The following is a 20,656-nucleotide window of genomic DNA, read 5'->3' as shown; positions in this document are numbered from 1 at the left end:
TTCGATGCCATATTTCGGGGACACACTATAGATGTGTAGATTATTGCATAAATCAATAGAATATTATAGTCATACTTTCATTTCAAATTAGTTCATTTTTCTGAGAAATTAATAGTTTACAATATTTGCATTTCATTCTATTTCGATTACGCCAGTCAATGCGCGAGATTAAGAACAAGATATTATCTCCAAATTCTATCCTACTGCAGGGATTTTAATGAAATTTTGGGAGTAGCCCAATCTCCTAATTCAAAGTCTATCCTATATACTATGGCGCTTTTATCATGGGGGAAGTTCCCACCACTTCTCAGGGGTGAAATATTTTTATTTTCGAATTACATGGAGAAAAAGGAAGATTTTTAAGAAAATTTAAAAATTCATTCTATAATTTGATCACATTTTTTAAAAAAACCATTCATTTTAAACCCGTTTAACTTTTTGAAAGTAGAAATAACACTATATTAAAAGGTATTGAGAAGAAAAACAAAGCATTTAAATTATGGTGGATGGGGAGTTAAATGTATATACTGTTCATTTTTCCTTAAAGTACATTAGTCATTATATTTTTTGCACCATATCTCGCTTAGTTTGTAAGTAACCGACATTTAACGGTGCTCGTTTTAAAGGCCTTTTCAAACACTACAAAAGGTGTTGGTAGCATTATACACCTAAAACCTACCGTTCCTCTGTTATTTCAAGTTGAATACACCAATTTGAGCATGCACCAAAAAACAAACTATTTTCACCTACCATATCTCTTTTTGTATTATAAATAGAACATTTACGAAGGAACGAATCTCTTTATTATTTATAATCTAAAAAATGTTTTATATAGAGTTTTTAGTTCGATGCATAGTTTTTAAGGTATTCACAAAAAATCCGTCCGAAAAGGTGTCATTTTTCAATGAAAATGGCCAATTTTCAACTACGCATAACTCAAAAAGTATTGAGTTCTCAAAAAAAAAGTATAGACCAGTTTTTGCTTAGAAATAGGTTCTTCAGCCACTTCCGTGCTTATTTTGACCAACAAATTTTCCACCCCCTTGAAGAAGTGGGAACCGCCCCAAGATAAAAGCGCCATAGTATATAGGGTAGATTTTGTTTCTTGAGCTATTCCCTACTTACTGTGAAAATATCAAGTACATCAATGTAGTAGGATGGAATTCGGAGCCAAATACCCTCATTGACTGCTCTACAATAATGCTCTGCTATGAACGCGTGAGAGAGGACACACATAAGATTATAGCAAAATTTCTATTTACCGTAACTTTTCGAGTTTTTGAGCTACAGCAATAAATTTTATGTCATTGGAAAGGTAATTTTGCATTCTTTCAAAATGTGTTAAAATATACAGGGCGTATCAAAAAAATTAAGATTTTTTATTCATTTCCGGTTCAACCGGAAGACATGTTTTTGGTAAAATTTATTGTGATAATAGATAATAAAATACCATATATGTCTGCAAAATTTCAAATTTTAGTTTCTATTAAGAAGGAAGTTACGGGCACTCGAATATTTTTTTATAAAAAATTCATAACTCCCCTCCTATGGGGAGTTAAGATATATGACTAATGTAATTCAATTTACTGATAGGATATCAAAAATATATCAAAAAATAAAAAAATTTCTTGAAGCCATTTCTGAGAAAATCTAGTTCAAATTTATGTCAAAATTTGACCCCTTAAATATAGGCAACCCGTAACTTTTTCTGAAAAACGATAACATCTTTCTTATAGCCCCATCTTTAGGCTATATAACGACTTTTTCAAATTAAACTTATCTTCAAAAACTTTTTAGATAGATAGGGAAATGTGTCGGGGGGGCGGTCGGCCATGTTGGCCGCCATTTTGAATATGGAAATGTCAAATTCCGTACTTTTATTTACCTATTGATGAGCTTACTTTGAGTTGAATTTCATTTATTTCTGTCAAAATTTGCCAAAATGGGCCCTAAATAACCCCCCTATTTCGGCCCCCCTTTGAGAGATTTTTTTTAAAAGCTTAGTTTCTCGACAAAATTCTCTTAAACTTACTCATACCGAATTTCATCAAAATCGGTCCAGTAGTTTTTGCTGGGCGGTGGCGACATACGTACGTACATACGTACGTACGTACATACTTCCGACATGTTTTTTTTATTTGCTTTTTAGACTCAGGGGGACTCAAAACGTCGAAAAAAAGTGAAATCTGAAAAAAAATTTTTTGCACGATCCTATAACTTTATCTATTATACTATACTACGTATATAGTACGATAAAGTGAAAGGCTACAATTAGGAAATCTTGTGGTCTAGATGATACACCAACTAAGTTGATGAAGCTAATAGCTGAAGATACTCTGAAAGTGTTAGTAAAACTTTTTAATGTAATGTATAACACAAAAACTGTCAGAGAAGATCACGTTCACATTATTGCTGCATTGCAAGACAGTACGCAAACTACGCTAACACAATGCTCGAAAGCCATATTAACATATGGCATATGACATTAATATAATAAAATGTTAACAGATAGACTGGAGAAAGATATGCTGCCTGAACTCGGTCACTTTGGGTTGCTTTTGCTGGTGACTTTCTGCATAAAAATAGGCTAGCTTAGAACTGAAGTACATAACAAAGCATAAAAAGGTTCATGAAGGTTGCTTTCATACCATAAGCTGCTAAAATGGAAAAATATGCACTTCATGCTGATTATTCTGATGTTATTTGTACTACAAACTCTAAACAACTGCTGGATAAGCACATTAGTGCTGGTGTATTAGCATCATCGCTTATATATGGTAGATTCGAAAATATCTTCTACAAATAAATCACAAGGGCAATTTGTAAAATAAATAGGTATATGAAGGAAGGGGAGTCTTATCTCCTCTCTTGTGAAATCTGCCCATTTATGGGCTGCTAGCTAGACTCAGAAATGATATACCTGGTAGCCTGAGCTATGCGGACGACCTGATAATCTTTGCTGACGGAGAATTTAATGGCACAGGCAGATAATAAATATAAGGTAAAAATATCTTAGTGTAGTTACGGACATAAGCAACCAGAAGTTACACTGCGCGCTAAAATTAACGCATCATTTTACAATTATTATTTTGGTTGTAATGAAAAAATAAAACTACTTTTTTGCAAAAAATGTATTGAAATCAACAATATAACATAAATCTAATCATCTGAACTAAACAAACTAACATTATAAATAAATAACGAAACGGAAATTTTTAATGTTCAAGCAAGTACTATTACCGAGTATTGCTTCCACTGGCATTTATTACAGCTTAAGAACGACCTCTCATACTGATAATAAAATTACCGTTCTTATTTTCAACGAAAACTTTTAGTTTATAAATTTGCAAAAGTCTGTGTGTTATTGCGTTGCCGCTCCTGCAATACTTAGAGCAGGTGTATCGATGGATTCTTATGTAGTTTTGCCTTCTGAATCCAAATCTGAAAACGGCATTTCAAAATATCTAACCGTCTTCGAGATAATCGACCTCAAAATCTAAAATGTGACGTCACAATCCGGTTATCTCCTACAGACGCACTAAACGTCAGCTCAAATGGTTGATTAGGAAGTAGGCTACTTTTTTTTTAAATCTCGATTTGTCAAGCATAGGTTATTTACATTTGAGTTTGACACTTCGTGAATGTCAAACTAAATTTTAAATTAAGTATTAATAAAACATCAATGACATTTGATAGTGAATTTAATTATTATATAAAATAAATAAGATGTTCAAAAATACAATTTGAGTACCTATAAATATTTTAAAAGCAATAATTTATTAACAGTTTTAAAAAGATTTATACCAGTATAAATACGGCCTCCCCTTTATGATAAATGGACTGTTCCATTTCATGATCATTTTTCAGTGCGTAACAAATGATAGGAAAAATGGTAAGTCCGTGATAATACACATTTATAACATTTATTCTAACATGACATTTTAGTTAAATCTGACAGTTGTCACATTTTATTTTCAGTTTGGAATAAAAACAAATCAAATGTGATTATTGCATTTATAAAATGGTATTTTCTTTGATTTGTATAGTCTTATAAATTATACAGATTATATTTGTAATATTATTATCTAATTAAAAAAAAAATATTTTTTTATTATGGCGCCATCTATCGACAACTAGAATAACTATAATAAATGTTATAAAAATGTCACCGACGAAATGTAATCACCGACGTGCCTTTTCTTATGTCACATACAATTTAATGCGTTAGAAAGAAATCGAATTTATCTAATTAAAAAAAATATTTTTTTATTATGGCGCCATCTATCGCCAACTAGAATAACTAGAATAAATGTTATAAAAATGTCACCGACGAAATGTAATCACCGACGTGCCTTTTCTTATGTCACATACAATTTAATGCGTTAGAAAGAAATCGAAAAACTGTGACGGACTGAAAGATGATCATGAGAAATACTGTACCTAGTCGTTCCCTAAACTCGACACAACTGGCTAGTGATTGTAGAAGGTAATTTTTTTGTTTTTTGAGAATTTTGCCGAAATTGGCAAAATTACTAATTATTTAGTAATAATTATTAACTATTTAGAAATTATTTTTTTGTCGAATTGGCAAAATTATTGACTAAAATCGCTAGCCAGTATTCTGTCTGTGTACATCCTTCTAATGGAAAAAAATATTTGAAGATTTTTCTCAAATTATGGATACCAAGAACATTTTCATTTATAACTCTTTTATTTTTAATTTGACAAATAAAAGTTATTCTTTATAAAAAGCTCTTCTTGTTCTATGATTTATGATGCAACCGTGTCCCAAAAGTTGGGGAACGGTCGAATATTTCGCGAACTAAACATCGGATGGAAAAACTGAAAAATACGTGTTCAATCATTTTCAAAAATCTATCCAATGACACCAAACACCAACTCCCACTACACCCCCTGGAGGTGGGGTGGGGGGTAACTTTAAAATCTTAATTGGAAATCCCTAGTTTTTCTTGCAGATTTGCATTCGTTACGTAAAAGTAAGCAACTTTTATGCAAGACATTTTTTCGAACTATGGATAGATGGCGCTATAATTGGGAAAACGATTTATCCTGATACCATAGGTAAATTATAGAAACGGTCTAATATTTCGAGAAATACACTTCCAAATAAGAAACCAAAAAACAGGTTTTTAATATTTTTCGAAAACCTATCGATAAACACTAAACATGACCCTCCAACCCACCCGCTGGAGGTGGGTGGGGGGTAACTTTACAGTCTTAAATAGCAACCCCCACTTTTTATTGCAGATTCGAATTCGTCATGAAAACTAAGCAACATTTATTCGAAACATTTTTTAAAAATGCTGATAGATGGCGCTAATAAATCGTATTCTTCCAATTAAAGCGCCATCTATCAACAATTCTAAAAAATGTTTCGAATAAATGTTGCTTAGTTTTTCATGACAAATCCGAATCTGTAATAAAAAGTGGGGGTTGCTATTTAATATTTTAAAGTTACCCCCCACCCCACCTCCAGGGGGTGGGTTGGAGGGTCATGTTTAGTGTTATTCGATAGGTTTTCGAAAAGTATTAAAAAAATTTGCTTGGTTTCTCATTTGGAAGTGTATTTCTCGAGATATTAGACCGTTTCTATAATTTACCCATGGTATCAGGATAAATCGTTCGTTCATGGTATCAGTTCGAAAAAATGTCTTGAATAAAAGTTGCTTACTTTTACGTAACGAATCCAAATCTGTAAGAAAATCTAGGGGATTCCATTTGAGATTTTAAAGTTACCCTCACCCCACCTCCAGGGGGTGTAGTGGAGGTTGATTTTTGGTGTCATTGGATAGATTTTTGAAAATGATTGAAAACGTATTTTTCAGTTTTTCGATCCAATGTTCAGTTCGCGAAATATTCGACCGTTCCACTACTTTTGGGACACCTTGTATAAAATTTTATTAATTTTATACGAGGTATATAAAAAATATGAATTTCGATCAAGAGTAAACTACCTTTGTAGTTCATAACATTTAAATTAGAATGATATAATTGCACATTAAAACATAATTATTAATTCTAAACTACTTTCCATAATAGAAATTTTCAATATTATGAATTAAAATATGTAAATATACAAAGTTTTCGTTATGACAATGCTCGCATTTTCAGCTTGTTTCTTGATCAATTTGATCCCAAATTTAAACTAACCGCAAAAACAGTTCATCTGATGTGTTTGGTGCATTAGGTAGTTGTAGTCGTCTGCCTATGATGCCCCAAATATGTTCTATTGAGTTGAGGTCAGTACTTCTCGCAGGCCGTCATCATACTGTACAGTCCCTACGGTGTTACACTGTGCGAGCGTCCCCCAGGTCTTCTGCACACTCTGTTCCGCCTGTCATCAGAAAAAAGGCAGTGCCTGGATTTATCGGTGAACAATATTCTTCCCCAATAATCATTATTTCAAACAACATGTTCACGAGCCAAATGCAATCTTTGCCTTCTATGGTCTCCGGTCAATAATGGGCCAGTGGGTGCCCTTCCAGGGCGTAGGTCGTTTTTGACAAGTCTTCTTCTTATCGTATTTTACCTGATTCTAAAATTATAAAGACCCAAAAATTCGTTTTGTAGAGAAGTATTGGTAACAAACCTTCGTCTCAGTGTACGAAGTGTAAAAAATCGTTCTTGATTAGGAGTTGTAACCCTTCTACGGCCTTGACCGGAAAATCGAATTATTTCCATTAACATAAAAACATGTCAGCACTCTTGAAATGGTTAACTGGGTGAAGTTAAAACGTTCAGCGAGTTCTACTTGACTGTATCCTTCTTCGCGAAGAGTAACGATTCTAATACAGTCACTTTCTGACAAATTTCGATTTTCTTACTGCTGGTGGTTCATTTTAAAAGAAAAAATACCTAAACTTGATAAACGCCTTTAAACGTTCCTCTTAACGTATTCCGACCCAACTAAATTCGAATTAAAACGAAACACAACTAACATGTTTTAATTTTTTTGCAAAAAAATGATACAACATCAGCGTTGTTTACCGTTATTTATATAAATTTGACAATATACCGGAGGTAACAATAATATATTATCACAAAAATAGAAATATTAAAATTATTGGATCTACCAGGGTGTTTAGAATTATGCGTTAATTTTGGCGCGCAGTGTAGATATAATTACATTTATCAGAAGGAGTATGTAGATGTAGAGTTCTTGGATCCTCTTACACTTTTACACAATATGTTACACAATAAGTAATTCGAATATTCTTTTATAAATAACTTTTCCCGTACTTTAATTTTTTATTTAACCGTTTTATAAACAATTTGTTTGTTTTAAAATTAAACCTTTTTGTTATATTAAATCACACCTTTACTAATAAAGTTATCTTACAGTGAATAGTTTGTTAGCGTTCCTATGGCCACAGGCTTTCAATTTCAGTTTTTTTATTTTTGGGAATAAAATATCTAAAAACAGTCCCTATTTACGGTTCAGTTAATTTTAGTAACATCTAATGTCCTGTCTTTGTATCCTTTCGTGTTTTCCTTCAGTCGTCTTACAACCCTGCTCTATTAACTTTAACAACCGACGGACGTAGCTTTCGACGTCAACGGTGTCAGGGTACCTTAAAACCCACCATCATGGATTACTGGATATAATAGAACTTCGACGAGTAGCTTCAGAGAATCGACACAGAGTTGAAAAACGTATTTGAATAGGCGGAGGAATTTGGAGGAGTTGAGAAAGATAATATCTGATAGTTATGTAGTACAAATTATTGTAGTGAACTTTGTATAAACGGAATAAACTACCTACCAATAGTAGGGGAGGAAGGAAAGTATACTAAATTTGCAAGTACTCGAGCGTTATGGGGACTTATTGGGTTTTGAAGAGTAGGTCTTAGAACCAAAAAAAGTTAAGTTAAGTTTTCCATAAAGTGAGGGACTTTTCACTTTTTTATTTAATTTTTCATTTCCAACAATCGTTTTTTCCGATTATAACGCCATCTATCCATAATTGAGAAAAAATATCTCGAATAAAATTTACTTATTTTTACGTAAGGCATCCAAATCTGCAATAAAAAAATGGGGGCTCCTATTTAAGATTTTAAAGTAACCCCCACCCCACCTCCGTGAGGGGTCGTGTTTGGTGTCATTCGATAGATTTGTCGAAAATAACTGAATACGTGTATATTTCAGTTTTTTGATCTGATGTTCATTTCGAGAAATATCGCAGGGTTCTTATTTAAAATTTTAAATTTACCCCCCAACCCTCTCGGTGGGAGGTCGTGTTTGGTATGATTCGGTAAATTTTTGAAAAATATTGACCAATTGACCAAGTACTTTTTAGTTTTTCGATCTGACGTTTACTTTGCTAAGTATACGCTTTTTTTGTGAAACTTTGTGACTCCCCCATGTTCATACGCCCCGCTCAAGTCGTCAGATTTTTGAAATATGCATGCACTTAAGTTACCTTTTCTTAATCTGAGGATTTCGAGTTTTTCTAAGGATAGATTTTTTTTCGGGATCCCCTTAACTAACTCCCCTGTATTAGGAGACACTATATTGTAGAGGTATATTTGCAGGTTACACGGTTTCTCCCCATTTGATAATCAGACTCGCTCGAGTAACTGCAAAAATCCCTGCTTGGGCTTACCTACTACAAACAATCTTTATAGATCGCTATTACCCTCTTTTTATCATTTCTGGGTAAATAAAATAGAACAACTTGTCAAAAGGGGAAAAATCAAGTAACCATTTTCACACACTTCAAAATTACTTTTATTTTCCGATTCAATCATCTAATATGTCCCGAACAGACTGCGCGACAAGTCACGCAGTCTGTTCGGGATATTTGTCGATATTTAAACGTTAAATGACGTTTAATAAACGTCGTATTTTCTTTTATCTTTTTTATCACAGCTTCAGAATAACTGAACCGATTTAAGTAATTTCGATTTTGAAACATTTGTAGAAATCCAAGGAAGGTTTAAAGGTGAGAAAATTTGATGAAATTCTAAAGAAAATACTAAAAACAACAACGTTATTTTCATATACAGTTATAATTAAACGTCAATCTGACGTCAATCTGACGTCAATCTAAAGGAGTTTATTATAACTAGCTATAATAAAGCTTCCACATTTACTTTATATTATTATTTAAAATTGTTCCGAAGTTATTTCTTTGTGGTATCTTTATTATGGCATTATAATTTACCATATTAATTGGGAAATAAGCCACAATTTAAGTTGCAAATTAATTTAATTGACGTTTCGACTTCCACTTCGGAAATCGTTATCGAAATACAAATATAAAAAAAATAATAAAATTAATAAAATGTCAATAAAATTAATTTCCAACTTAAATTGTGGCTTATTTACCAATTAATATAGTAAAATATATCATAGCCTCTAATTTTTAAAGCGAATATTTCTTATCGCTACCCAAGATAATAATGATAATGAATAAATACAAAATGACAATGATTTTTAAATCGAAACAACTTTTCTTAATAAATATTTTCGATATTGTGAAATATAAATGTGCTTTCCTCTTGAAAGAAATTCATATTTTTGACATACCTTGTATACTGTCGATAAAATTGGATATCTGATGATTGAATCTTTGGTTGTAGACCATGCAGAGCACTTTATGAAGAATAACTTTTTTTCGTAAAATTGATAATAAAAAAGTTTCCCATGTGGTTTCAAGTTACGCAGACACACTGTATAACGCGCTATAAGAAGTAGTTACTTCTGTCGCAAGTACCACGTGCCGCTATTTATTGTCTTTAGTTTTTGAAATTTATATCATTATATTGTGTATAATAAAAATAAATTACAGGGAGTCAGTAAAAATTAGGGGGTGTCCGAAAAAATTAGAGGGAGTCAGAAAAAATGTTAGGGTCAGAAAAAACTTTAAGGTGTCAAAAGAAATTGGAGGGTGCTATAAAAATACAAAGGAGTCAGAAAAAAATAGAAGGGATCAGAATAAAATAGAGAAAGTCAGAAAAAATTGGAGGGAGATACGATAAAATAGGAGGAAGTAAAAAAAATGACTGCATTGACTGTAGGGGGCAAATGATTGTATCTCCCGTCGCATGGCGACGGGTAAAATCATTAGTTTGTCATAAGTGTGTACAAAAACATGTCAGGCCTTTTCAATCATTACTTTAGTGTTTTATGCATTTTACCTCCACTTAAATAAAAATATGCAAACATTTTACTAGTTTAATAAAATATGTAAAATATTCTCCGTGAATATTTGCCTGTGGCTGGTTATTCATATATTATAGGCCTTGGGCCCGCATATACAATTATTATTTATGACCACACCGTTGAAACTTTTTGTACTTGTTATTTGGGTGGAGTCGGACAAATTTTGAGCTTGGCGCATTATGGTAGTGGGGCGTTTGTCTGTCAAGCGGTGACGAAGTTGTCAATTTTATGCAAGAAAAAAATTTATTACCACATTGGTCATTCTATTTTAATCAATGGATTTTGTCATATAAACAACGAAAACAATTTTGTCGGACAAAAATATTGGGGCATATGACGCGTCGGACACGCTAAATATGTCAAATTTATGAAAATAATAAATTTATTACCACATCGATAATTTTAACGGTATCTATCATAAAACCTTTTTACAATAATGTGGTAACCTTGTCGGACAATTTTCACGGGGCATATGCGCAGTCGGACGCGCCAAAGATGTCAATTTCCTGAAAATTTTTTATTTATTACCACAGATGTCATTTTTATTTTGTACTGTTCTTTTACATGTGTAATGCATATTGGATCACTTGTCGGACAAAAATAATGGGGCGTTTTGGTACAATTAAAATAAAAAGTAATTTTTATGCATACAGGGTGTTTGGTAAAGAATGGGCCATAGCTTAACCTCAGGTCCCTGAGGTTAAAATAGACCGATTTAAGCTAACTTACCTTAGTACAAAGTTTATAATAGCCGAGATACAGGGTGACAAATTTAAACTTTTTTTTTATTTATTATTGAATATTTCCTGATAGGTATGAGATAACAACATGAAATTTTATATCTGGGGGTTTCTTGGGTCGAGAAATCTATATTCCTTACCAAAAATTATGCATTGCCCAGAGGGCGCCACATATGCCTTTCAGCACTCATTTATTACGTTCAATTTTTTTTATCCCTCACTCTGTATAATTTTGACATTAAAATTTTTATTTTCCTATTAGTTTTACTTAAAAAAGGTATACTTCTGTCATCTTCCTAAACTCAACCGTTTTCGAGATAAACGCATTTTAAATATGCGATACACCATCATTTTTAGCATAATATCATTGTAGTTACACCCGAAAAATAACTTAAAATTTATGAAAATAATAAATTTATTACCACATAGCTAATTTTAACGAAATCTACCATAAAACTTTTTACAATAATGTGGTAACCTTGTCGGACAATTTTCACGGGGCATATGCGCAGTCGGACGCGCTGAAAATGTCAATTTCCTGAAAATATTTTATTTATTACCACAGATGTTATTTTTATTTTGTACTGTTTTTTTACATGTGTAATGCATAAAGACTGGATTATATGCAAAATGCATATGCATATATATGCTGCATATTTCTCATGTTTTTCATAAATGCATATGCCTTGCATATTTGGAGATTTAAGAGCATATAAATGCATATTTTGATGGGAATTTACTCTACCCCATTTAAAAATAAGGTATATATTAGTAACATCAACATCCATTAAAATAAAATGTGAAAGTAAATATTTTGCTGTTAAGCTCCTTTGTTGTTGTACCCATAAACATAATGGGCGTTATTTATAGCTGCAGGTATCATTATCCGGATATTTAAGATTTATAGACTTCTCAGAATTTACAAATTACCTAAGTAAATACCGATTATATTTTGAATAACATTACAAATATTACCTGTACTTTCTGCTGGTGTCGGCCAACTATGAATTATTCTGGGAAAACCAACCAAAACGAAATTTTAAGGCAGCGTTGCCAATTTAGCTTATTTTATGCTAGATTTGGCATATTTTTGTGTTGTTTAGCTTATTTATTTCTTGTTTAGCATATAGCATATTTTCTAGCATATTAAATAATATAAAAATTATTTAGTAAAAATCGAAAATCTTCTAATTCAGAACAAATTTTTATGTTGGCCTTACAATTACTAAAACAACTTAGGAACTCTCTCACAGGAACTTGAAACTGATATCAGTGAGTCAAATCTGATTCCTAACAAAAAATGTTTAACCATTCACACATACACACTACATCAGCAAATCCCTTCGCCTTCAATAATGTTTATATTAGTACTTATGTCTGTGGACCATGAGATTACTATTAACTACAGGATCATGTTTCAGCATTTTTTAAAACAAATAATTTATCTGTACTGGGTTATGCTTGCTATAGGGATTTTTTATTAGTTGATAATGGAATACCTACTGTTGAACTGATCATTCCATCATTCTTGTGAGGTTTGGCAAATACTATATTGGTCGAGTTGGCAACACTGTTTTAAGGGTAGGATAGATTATTTTATTTTATGAATGGTTAGTCTTAAATCAATCGCCGATTATTCAACTTTTGTGATTGCAAGTTATTGACTATACTGTGTAAAAAAATCATTTTATTATTATTGTGAAAATGCCTAAAGTAGCAAGGGAAAAATCAAGTTTTCTCAGAAGTTGGATTGGAAGTAACAATCATCTAAAAGTTATCGACAGTGAAAGTATGTTTTGCACCATTTGTGATAAAAAGGTAAGTTCTCCACTTCAATAGATTTTTAAACTTATCAAACTTCTTTGCACATCTATGTGTCTGTCTATTCTAAAATGACAAACCGTCCCATTTCTTCAAAAACTGTTTTTTAAAGTTCGCAACGGTTTGGCTTATACAGAGCGAGGTGTTGAGAGTGGCCCACCCTGTATACTACGGTACACTGACTGTACTTTATTGTTTGACGATTTCAATTTCACTTTGAGAAATAAAAAAAAATTGGGGGAGGTTTAAAAAGTTTGATCATTTTAATGTAGGTATCTATTTACGAAAACATCTAAAACATCATTATCATTATATTCCAGATTCCATGTCAAAAGAAATTCCAAGTAGTTCAACATATAAAAACTTCACTTCACCAAACTAAGCTATCAAAAAATGATAATAAACCTCGCCAGCAGATTCTACAGAACAGTTTGCAGATTCAGAATACGTCAGTTGGGCAAGAAACCTTTGCAAAGGATTTATGCCATTTTTTTTTGAACTGCAATATCCCTCTGCACAAGTTAGAACATAAATCGTGTCAAAACTTTTTAAAAACTTATTGCAAGATTAAAGATAAACCAGCTCAAATACCAAGTTCTTCAACTCTTCGGAAAAAATATGTCAGTGCATGTTACAAAGATGTGATGACGAGTATTAAAAATCAGTTAAAAGCCGATTATCTTTGGATTTCCGTCGACGAAACAACGGATACAAAGGGTCGACAAATTGCGAATCTAATTGTTGGAGTTCTTAACGACTCTGGCGATTTTAAAAACTCATACTTAATTAGTGTAAAATGTTTGGAAAAAACAAACTATGCTACAATAGCTAGATTTGTTAACGAATCCCTAACAAATTTTTTTTTACCTGATCAAGTACCATTTGAAAAAATATTATTAATGCTTAGTGATGCCGCCTCATATATGATGAAAGCTGCATCCAATCTTAAAATCTTTTTCCCTAATTTAATTCACTGTACATGTTTGGCGCACGGCCTAAACAGAGTTGCAGAGAAAGTTAGAATTGAATTTCCCAATGTAAACACCTTAATAAATAATGTAAAAAAAGTATTTCTGAAAGCACCACTACGTGTACAGGTATATAGGGAGATGCTTCCCGATATTCCTTTACCACCAGAACCAGTATTAACCAGATGGGGAACTTGGCTTAAAAGTGCTATATTTTTATCTGAACACTACGACGACATCAAAAGCGTTATTTCAAGTTTTGATCCGACTTGTACCGCTATTGATAACTGTCAAAATATTTTTAAAGAAAAGTCTATTAAAAATCAATTGTTGTATATAAAATCGAATTTCGATATCATTGAAAGTTCAATTACAAAATTAGAGGCTCAAAATTTATGTCTTCACAATAGTATGTCTATTGTTGATTCGGTTAAACAGAAAATAACAAATCTGAATGGGGAAATTGGAGTAAAAATTAAAGATAAACTTGATGACGTTTTAAACAAAAATGAGGGTTTCACTTTATTGCGTTCAATAAATAATATAATCAATTTTGGAAACTTCGATGAAAATATTAATATGGATCCGTCTCTAATAGCAAAGTTTAAATATGCCCCAATTACATCTTGTGACGTTGAGAGATCTTTTTCTGCCTATAAACAAATATTAACAGATAGAAGACATAATATTAGTTTAGAAAATATGAATCAATATATGATTATTTATTGTAACAATAAAAATATGTAAATTTGTTTTATTGTACTCTTTTTATAATATTAGTTTAGAAAATATGAATCAATATTGTAACAATAAAAATATGTACATTTATTTTATTGTACTCTTATTTATCTTGTGGTCAAAATAAAATATTTTGCCGTTTTATTTGTCACAAAACCTGAAGTTAAAAAAATATATTAAGAAATAATAATACAATTTGGTTTAAATTCAAACCTATTTATTTATTTTTATTATTTTTTATTTATTTATGTATTTAACGTAAACCATAAAATTATTCATATAAAAATAAGTGCATATATAAATGCATATTTGCATGTTAATTGTGCATATTCAGCTTGTTTTAAAATGCATATTGCATGCATATTTTAGACATTTTTTAGTGCATATTTTCCAGTCTCTAGTAATGCATATTGGATCACTTGTCGGACAAAAATAATGGGGCGTTTTGGTACAATTTAAAAAAAAATTAATTTTTATACATTTTTGACTTCATATTAAATTACGTATTTTTCGGCTCATATTACCCGTATGCGCGCCAATGGTGAATATTAAATTCTTAACTGTAGTTAAAAAATGTAGTTAATAATGTAACTGTAGTTAATACCCAAAATTAATTTTGGGTACAACTCTAAGTCATCATCATCATCATCATCATTTGGCTCTACAACTCTATGTGAGTCTTGGCCGCGTTTACTATTTCCCTCCATTGTTGTCGGTCCTGAGCAGCTATTTCCTATTGCTGTACTCCCATTTTGCGTAGATCGCTGGCTACTGCGTCCTTCCATCTCTTTCTTGGGCGACCAACTGACCTTTTTCCATCGGGCCTTTCCCAGAATGTGGCGTTTAGAAGTCTTTCGTCACTTGATCTTAGTACGTGACCCGCCCATCGTATTCTGTTTGATTTAATGTAGCGTACTATGTTTTCATCTCCGTATATTGTCTGGAGTTCATCATTGTGTCTTCTTCTCCATTCTCCAAGTCATACCCTTTTAAATTTTTTACTTAATGTGTGTAACAATTTTCAGCTAAATCGATCTAAAAATAACCGAGAAAAACTGTTTTAAATTTTTTTTTGATAATACCTCCTCGTCGATAGCCTAAAATAATGAAGTTTTCTGTTCGTTTGCCCCAACATTTTTGTCAGACAGTTACATGTTTTGGTTAAGAATATAATTAGTTGTAACTTACTACTTTGTCGGAAAAATGGTTGTAAATATAAGGGATGCACGAACCCAGCATAATTTAAAAGTATAGTTTATTAATAAACATTAAATTTTTTGTCCGACTTTGGATTTGCCCAATATTTTTGTCCGACACTTAGATTTTTTGATTTGGAATATAACTACTTATAACCCGATTTGTGTCGGAAATTTTTTTTATTTCGAGAAAAAAAACTACAGAACTATGTTTGTCGTTGTTCAAGGAGTATGTACGCAAATATCAGATAAAAATTTTTCTAAAATTTTCCCTCTTGTCGGAAATTTTTTTGGAAAAATTTTGAGTTTTTAAATGTTTTACTTAGTGTGTGTACCAATTTTGAGCTAAATCGATTCAAAAATAACCAAGAAAACTGTTTTAAAATTTTTTTTGATAATACCTTCTCGTCGATAGCCTAAAAGAATTAAGTTTTCTGTTCGTTTGCCCCAAGATTTTTGTCAGACAATTACATTTTTTGTTTAAGAATATAATTACTTGTAACTAACTACTTTTGTCGGAAAAATGGAGGTAAAGATAAGGGATACACGAACCCAGCATAGTTTAAAAGTATAGTTTATCAATAAAAATTAAATTTTTTGTACGAATTTGGATTTGCCCCAATATTTTTGTCGGACACTTAGATTTTTTTATTTGTAATATAACTACTTATAACCTGATACTTGTGTCGGAAATTTTTTTTATTTCGAGAATAAAAACTACAGAACCATGTTTGTCGTTGTTCAAAGAGTATGTACGCAAATATCATATCACAATTTTTCTAAAATTTTCCCTCTTGTCGGAAATTTTTTTGGGAAAATTTTGGGTACAGCTCTACGTCATACCCTTTTAAATGTTTTACTTAGTGTTTGTACCAATTTTCAGCTAAATTGATTCAAAAATAACCGAGAAAAACTGTTTTAAAATATTTTTGGATAATACCTCCTCGTCCATAGCCTAAAAGAGTTAAGTTTCCTGTTCGTTTGCCCCAACATTTTTGTCAGACAATTACATTTTTTGTTTAAGAGTATAATTACTTGTATCCTACTACTTTTGTCGGAAAAATGGTTGTAAAGATAAGGGATGCACGAACCCAGAATAGTTTAAAATTATAGTTTATTAATAAAAATTAAATTTTTTGTCCGACTTTGGATGTGCCCCACTATTTATGTCGGGCACTTAGATTTTTTGATTTGGAATATAACTACTTATAACCTGATACATGTGCTGAAATTTTTTTTTTAATACGAGAAAAAAATACAGAACGATGTTTGTCGTTGTTCAAGGAGTATGTACACAAATTATCAGATCACAATTTTTCTAAAATTTTCCCTCTTGTCGGAAATTTTTTTTAGAAAATTTTGGGTTCCGACCCACGTCATACCCTTTTAAATGCTTTACTTAGTGTGTGTACCAATTTTCAGCTAAATCGATTCAAAAGTAACCGAGAAACACTGTTTTAAAATTTTTTTTTGATAATACCTCCTCGTCGATAGCCTAAAAGAATTAAGTTTTCTGTCCGTTTGCCCCAACATTTTTGTCAGACAATTACATTTTTTGTTTAAGAATATAATTACTTGTAACCTACTACTTTTGTCGGAAAAATGGTTGTAAAGATAAGGGATGCACGAACCCAGCATAATTTGAAAGTATAGTTTACTAATAAAAATTACATTTTTTGTCCGACCGTCGAGTTGCCCCAATATTTTTGTCCGACACTTTGATTTTTTGATTAAGAATATAATTACTTATAACCTAATAATGTTGTCGGAAAAATGGTTTTAAAGGTAAGGGTTGCACGAACCCAGTATTTTTTAAAAGACAGTTTATTAATAAAAATTAAATTTTTTGTCCGACTTTGGATTTGACCCAATATTTTTGTCGGACACTTAAATTTTTTGATTTAGAATATAACTACTTATAACCTGATACTTGTGTCGGAAATTTTTTTTAATTGGAAAAAAACTACAGAACGATGTTTGTCGTTGTTCAAGGAGTACGTAAGCAAATATCAGATCACAATTTTTCTAAAATTTTCCCTCTTTTCAGAAAATTTTTTAAGAAAGTTTTGGGTACAGCTCTACGTCATACCCTTTTAAATGTTTTACTTAGTGTGTGTACCAATTTTGAGCTAAATCGATTCAAAAATATCCGAGAAAACTCTTTTAAAATTTTTTGATATTACTTTCTGGTCGATAGGCTAAAAAATTAAGTTTTCTGTTCGTTTGCCCCAAGATTTTTGTCAAACAATTACATTTTTTGTTTAAGAATCTAATTACTTGTAACTTACTACCTTTGTCGGAAAAATGGTTGTAAAGATAAGGGGTACACGAACCCAGCATAATTTAAAAGTATAGTTTATCAATAAAAATTAAATTTTTTGTACGAATTTGGATTTGCCCCAATATTTTTGTCGGACACTTAGATTTTTTGATTTGGAATATAACTACTTATAACCTGATACTTGTGTCGGAAATTTTTTTTTATTTCGAGAAAAAAAACTACAGAGCGATGTTTGTCGTTGTTCAAGGAGTATGTACGCAAATATCAGATCACAATTTTTCTAAAATTTTCCCTCTTGTCCGAAATTTTTTTGGGAAAACTTTGGGTACAGCTCTACGTCATACCCTTTTAAATGTTTTACTTAGTGTGTGTACCAATTTTCAGCTAAATCGATTCAAAAATAACCGAGAAAAACTGTTTTAAAATATTTTTGGATAATACCTCCTCGTCCATAGCCTAAAACAATTAAGTTTCCTGTTCGTTTGCCCCAACATTTTTGTCAGACAATTATATTTTTTGTTTAAGAGTATAATTACTTGTATCCTACTACTTTTGTCGGAAAAATGGTTGTAAAGATAAGGGATGCACGAACCCAGCATAATTTAAAAGTATAGTTTATTAATAAAAATTAAATTTTTTGTCCGACTTTGGATGTGCCCCACTATTTATGTCGGGCACTTAGATTTTTTGATTTGGAATATAACTACTTATAACCTGATACATGTGCTGAAATTTTTTTTTAATTCGAGAAAAAAATACAGAACGATGTTTGTCGTTGTTCAAGGAGTATATACACACATTATCAGATCACAATTTTTCTAAAATTTTCCCTCTTGTCGGAAAATTTTTTAAGAAAATTTTGGGTTCCGACCTACGTCATACCCTTTTAAATGCTTTACTTAGTGTGTGTACCAATTTTCAGCTAAATCGATTCAAAAGTAACCGAGAAATTCTGTTTTAAAATTTTTTTTTGATAATACCTCCTCGTCGATAGCCTAAAAGAATTAAGTTTTCTGTGCGTTTGCCCCAACATTTTTGTCAGACAATTACATTTTTTGTTTAAGAATATAATTACTTGTAACCTACTACATTTGTCGGAAAAATGGTTGTAAAATAAGGGATGCACGAACCCAGCATAATTGGAAAGTATAGTTTACTAATAAAAATTAAATTTTTTGTCCGACTGTCGAGTTGCCCCAATATTTTTGTCCGACACTTTGATTTTTTGATTAAGAATATAATTACTTATAACCTACTAATGTTGTCGGAAAAATGGTTGTAAATAAAAAAATTTCAGGAAATTGACATCTTCGGCGCGTCCGACTGCGCATATGCCCCGTGAAAATTGTCCGACAAGGTTACCACATTATTGTAAAAATGCTTTATGGTAGATACCGTTAAAATTATCCATGTGGTAATAAATTTATTATTTTCATAAATTTGACATATTTAGCGTGTCCGACGCGTCGTTTGCCCCAATATTTTTGTCCGACAAAATTGTTTTCGTTGTTTATATGATAAAATCCATTGATTAAAATAGAATGACCAATGTGGTAATAAATTTTTTTCTTGCATAAAGTTGACAACTTCGTCACCGCTTGACAGACAAACGCCCCACTACCATAATGCGCCAAGCTCAAAATTTGTCCGACTCCACCCAAATAACAAGTACAAAAAGTTTCAACGGTGTGGTCATAAATAATAATTGTATATGCGGGCCCAAGGCCTATTAATTTCCCTTTCCCCAAAAAATTCTCCCCTAAATTAAACTAAATGATTATTGACAAAAAAATTTGACTTACAAACCATCCAATTCTTTTGTGAGGTTGGTTGGGACGTCAATCAACTGTGGGCCCGTACATCGACATTGAGCTATAGGTACTGTATTGCAAGCGCAGTATGTTTCTAAAGGAATCCGCGAACGTGATTGGCACTGCGAAAGATTGTCTATCGAATACACTGAAGCCACACTAAGTGTTATCCATATCCACCAAAACCTGAAAAAAATAATAAGATGAAAATATTTTAAATATTATTTACAATAATAAGTTTACGTAAGTCTACATATTAAATATGTTACAATGAAGAAATGCCTTCTTTAATAATTATAATACTAAACTAAATGGAAATTTCAAGTTCTTCTTCTTCTTCTTATAATAGGCCTCTTGGCCTGTTCCTTACCGATTTTGAGCTTGTATTCGTAGCTGTGATGTTGACTGCCAGCTATCTCGCCACCTTTTAAAGGGCCTTCCTATTAGTCTTTTGCCTCTTGGCTTCGAATCCCTGGCTATACGGGCTATTCTCTCGCTGTCCATTCTCGTCACATGCTGATTCCAATCTCGTCGTCTCTGTCTTCCCCACCGTACTATATCTTGTATGTTACAGAGATCTCTTATTCTGTCGTTCGGTATTCAGTCTCTCAGTGTTTTCCCAGTTATTGACCTCAATGTTCTCATTTCTGATGTTCTCAGTATTCTCTTGGTTTCTGCCGTGTCACATCTTGTTTCTATGGCGTACGTCATGATCGGTCTTACACATGATTTGTATATGCGTACTTTCCCTTCCAGCCTCATGTCTTTGTTTCTCCAGATGATATCTCTCAGACATCCTGACACGTAATTGGCTTTATTTGCTTGCTTTCGGACGCTCTCTTTAACATCTCCATAACTATATATTTCGACTCCCAGATATTGGAATCTCGAGACTTGTTCAATTAGTTCGTTGTTA

At 31.9% G+C, this 20,656-nt stretch overlaps 1 protein-coding gene across 1 annotated transcript in view; it reads right to left on the bottom strand.

Annotated features, from left to right (window-relative positions):
- The window catches only part of LOC114327466 (uncharacterized), a 713,641-nt gene that overhangs the window by 667,426 nt on the left and 25,559 nt on the right, over window positions 1-20,656 (bottom strand). The window contains exon 2 of the mRNA XM_050649213.1: window positions 19,732-19,926. Within this exon, the coding sequence (XP_050505170.1) occupies window positions 19,732-19,926 (195 nt within the window). The remainder of the gene's footprint in view (window positions 1-19,731; window positions 19,927-20,656) is intronic.

The sequence above is a fragment of the Diabrotica virgifera genome, chromosome 4, assembly GCF_917563875.1.
Source record: "Diabrotica virgifera virgifera chromosome 4, PGI_DIABVI_V3a".
NCBI lineage: Eukaryota > Metazoa > Arthropoda > Insecta > Coleoptera > Chrysomelidae > Diabrotica > Diabrotica virgifera.
Note: the sequence above shows the minus strand (reverse complement) of the source record. Positions and strands in the feature narration are given on the sequence as shown.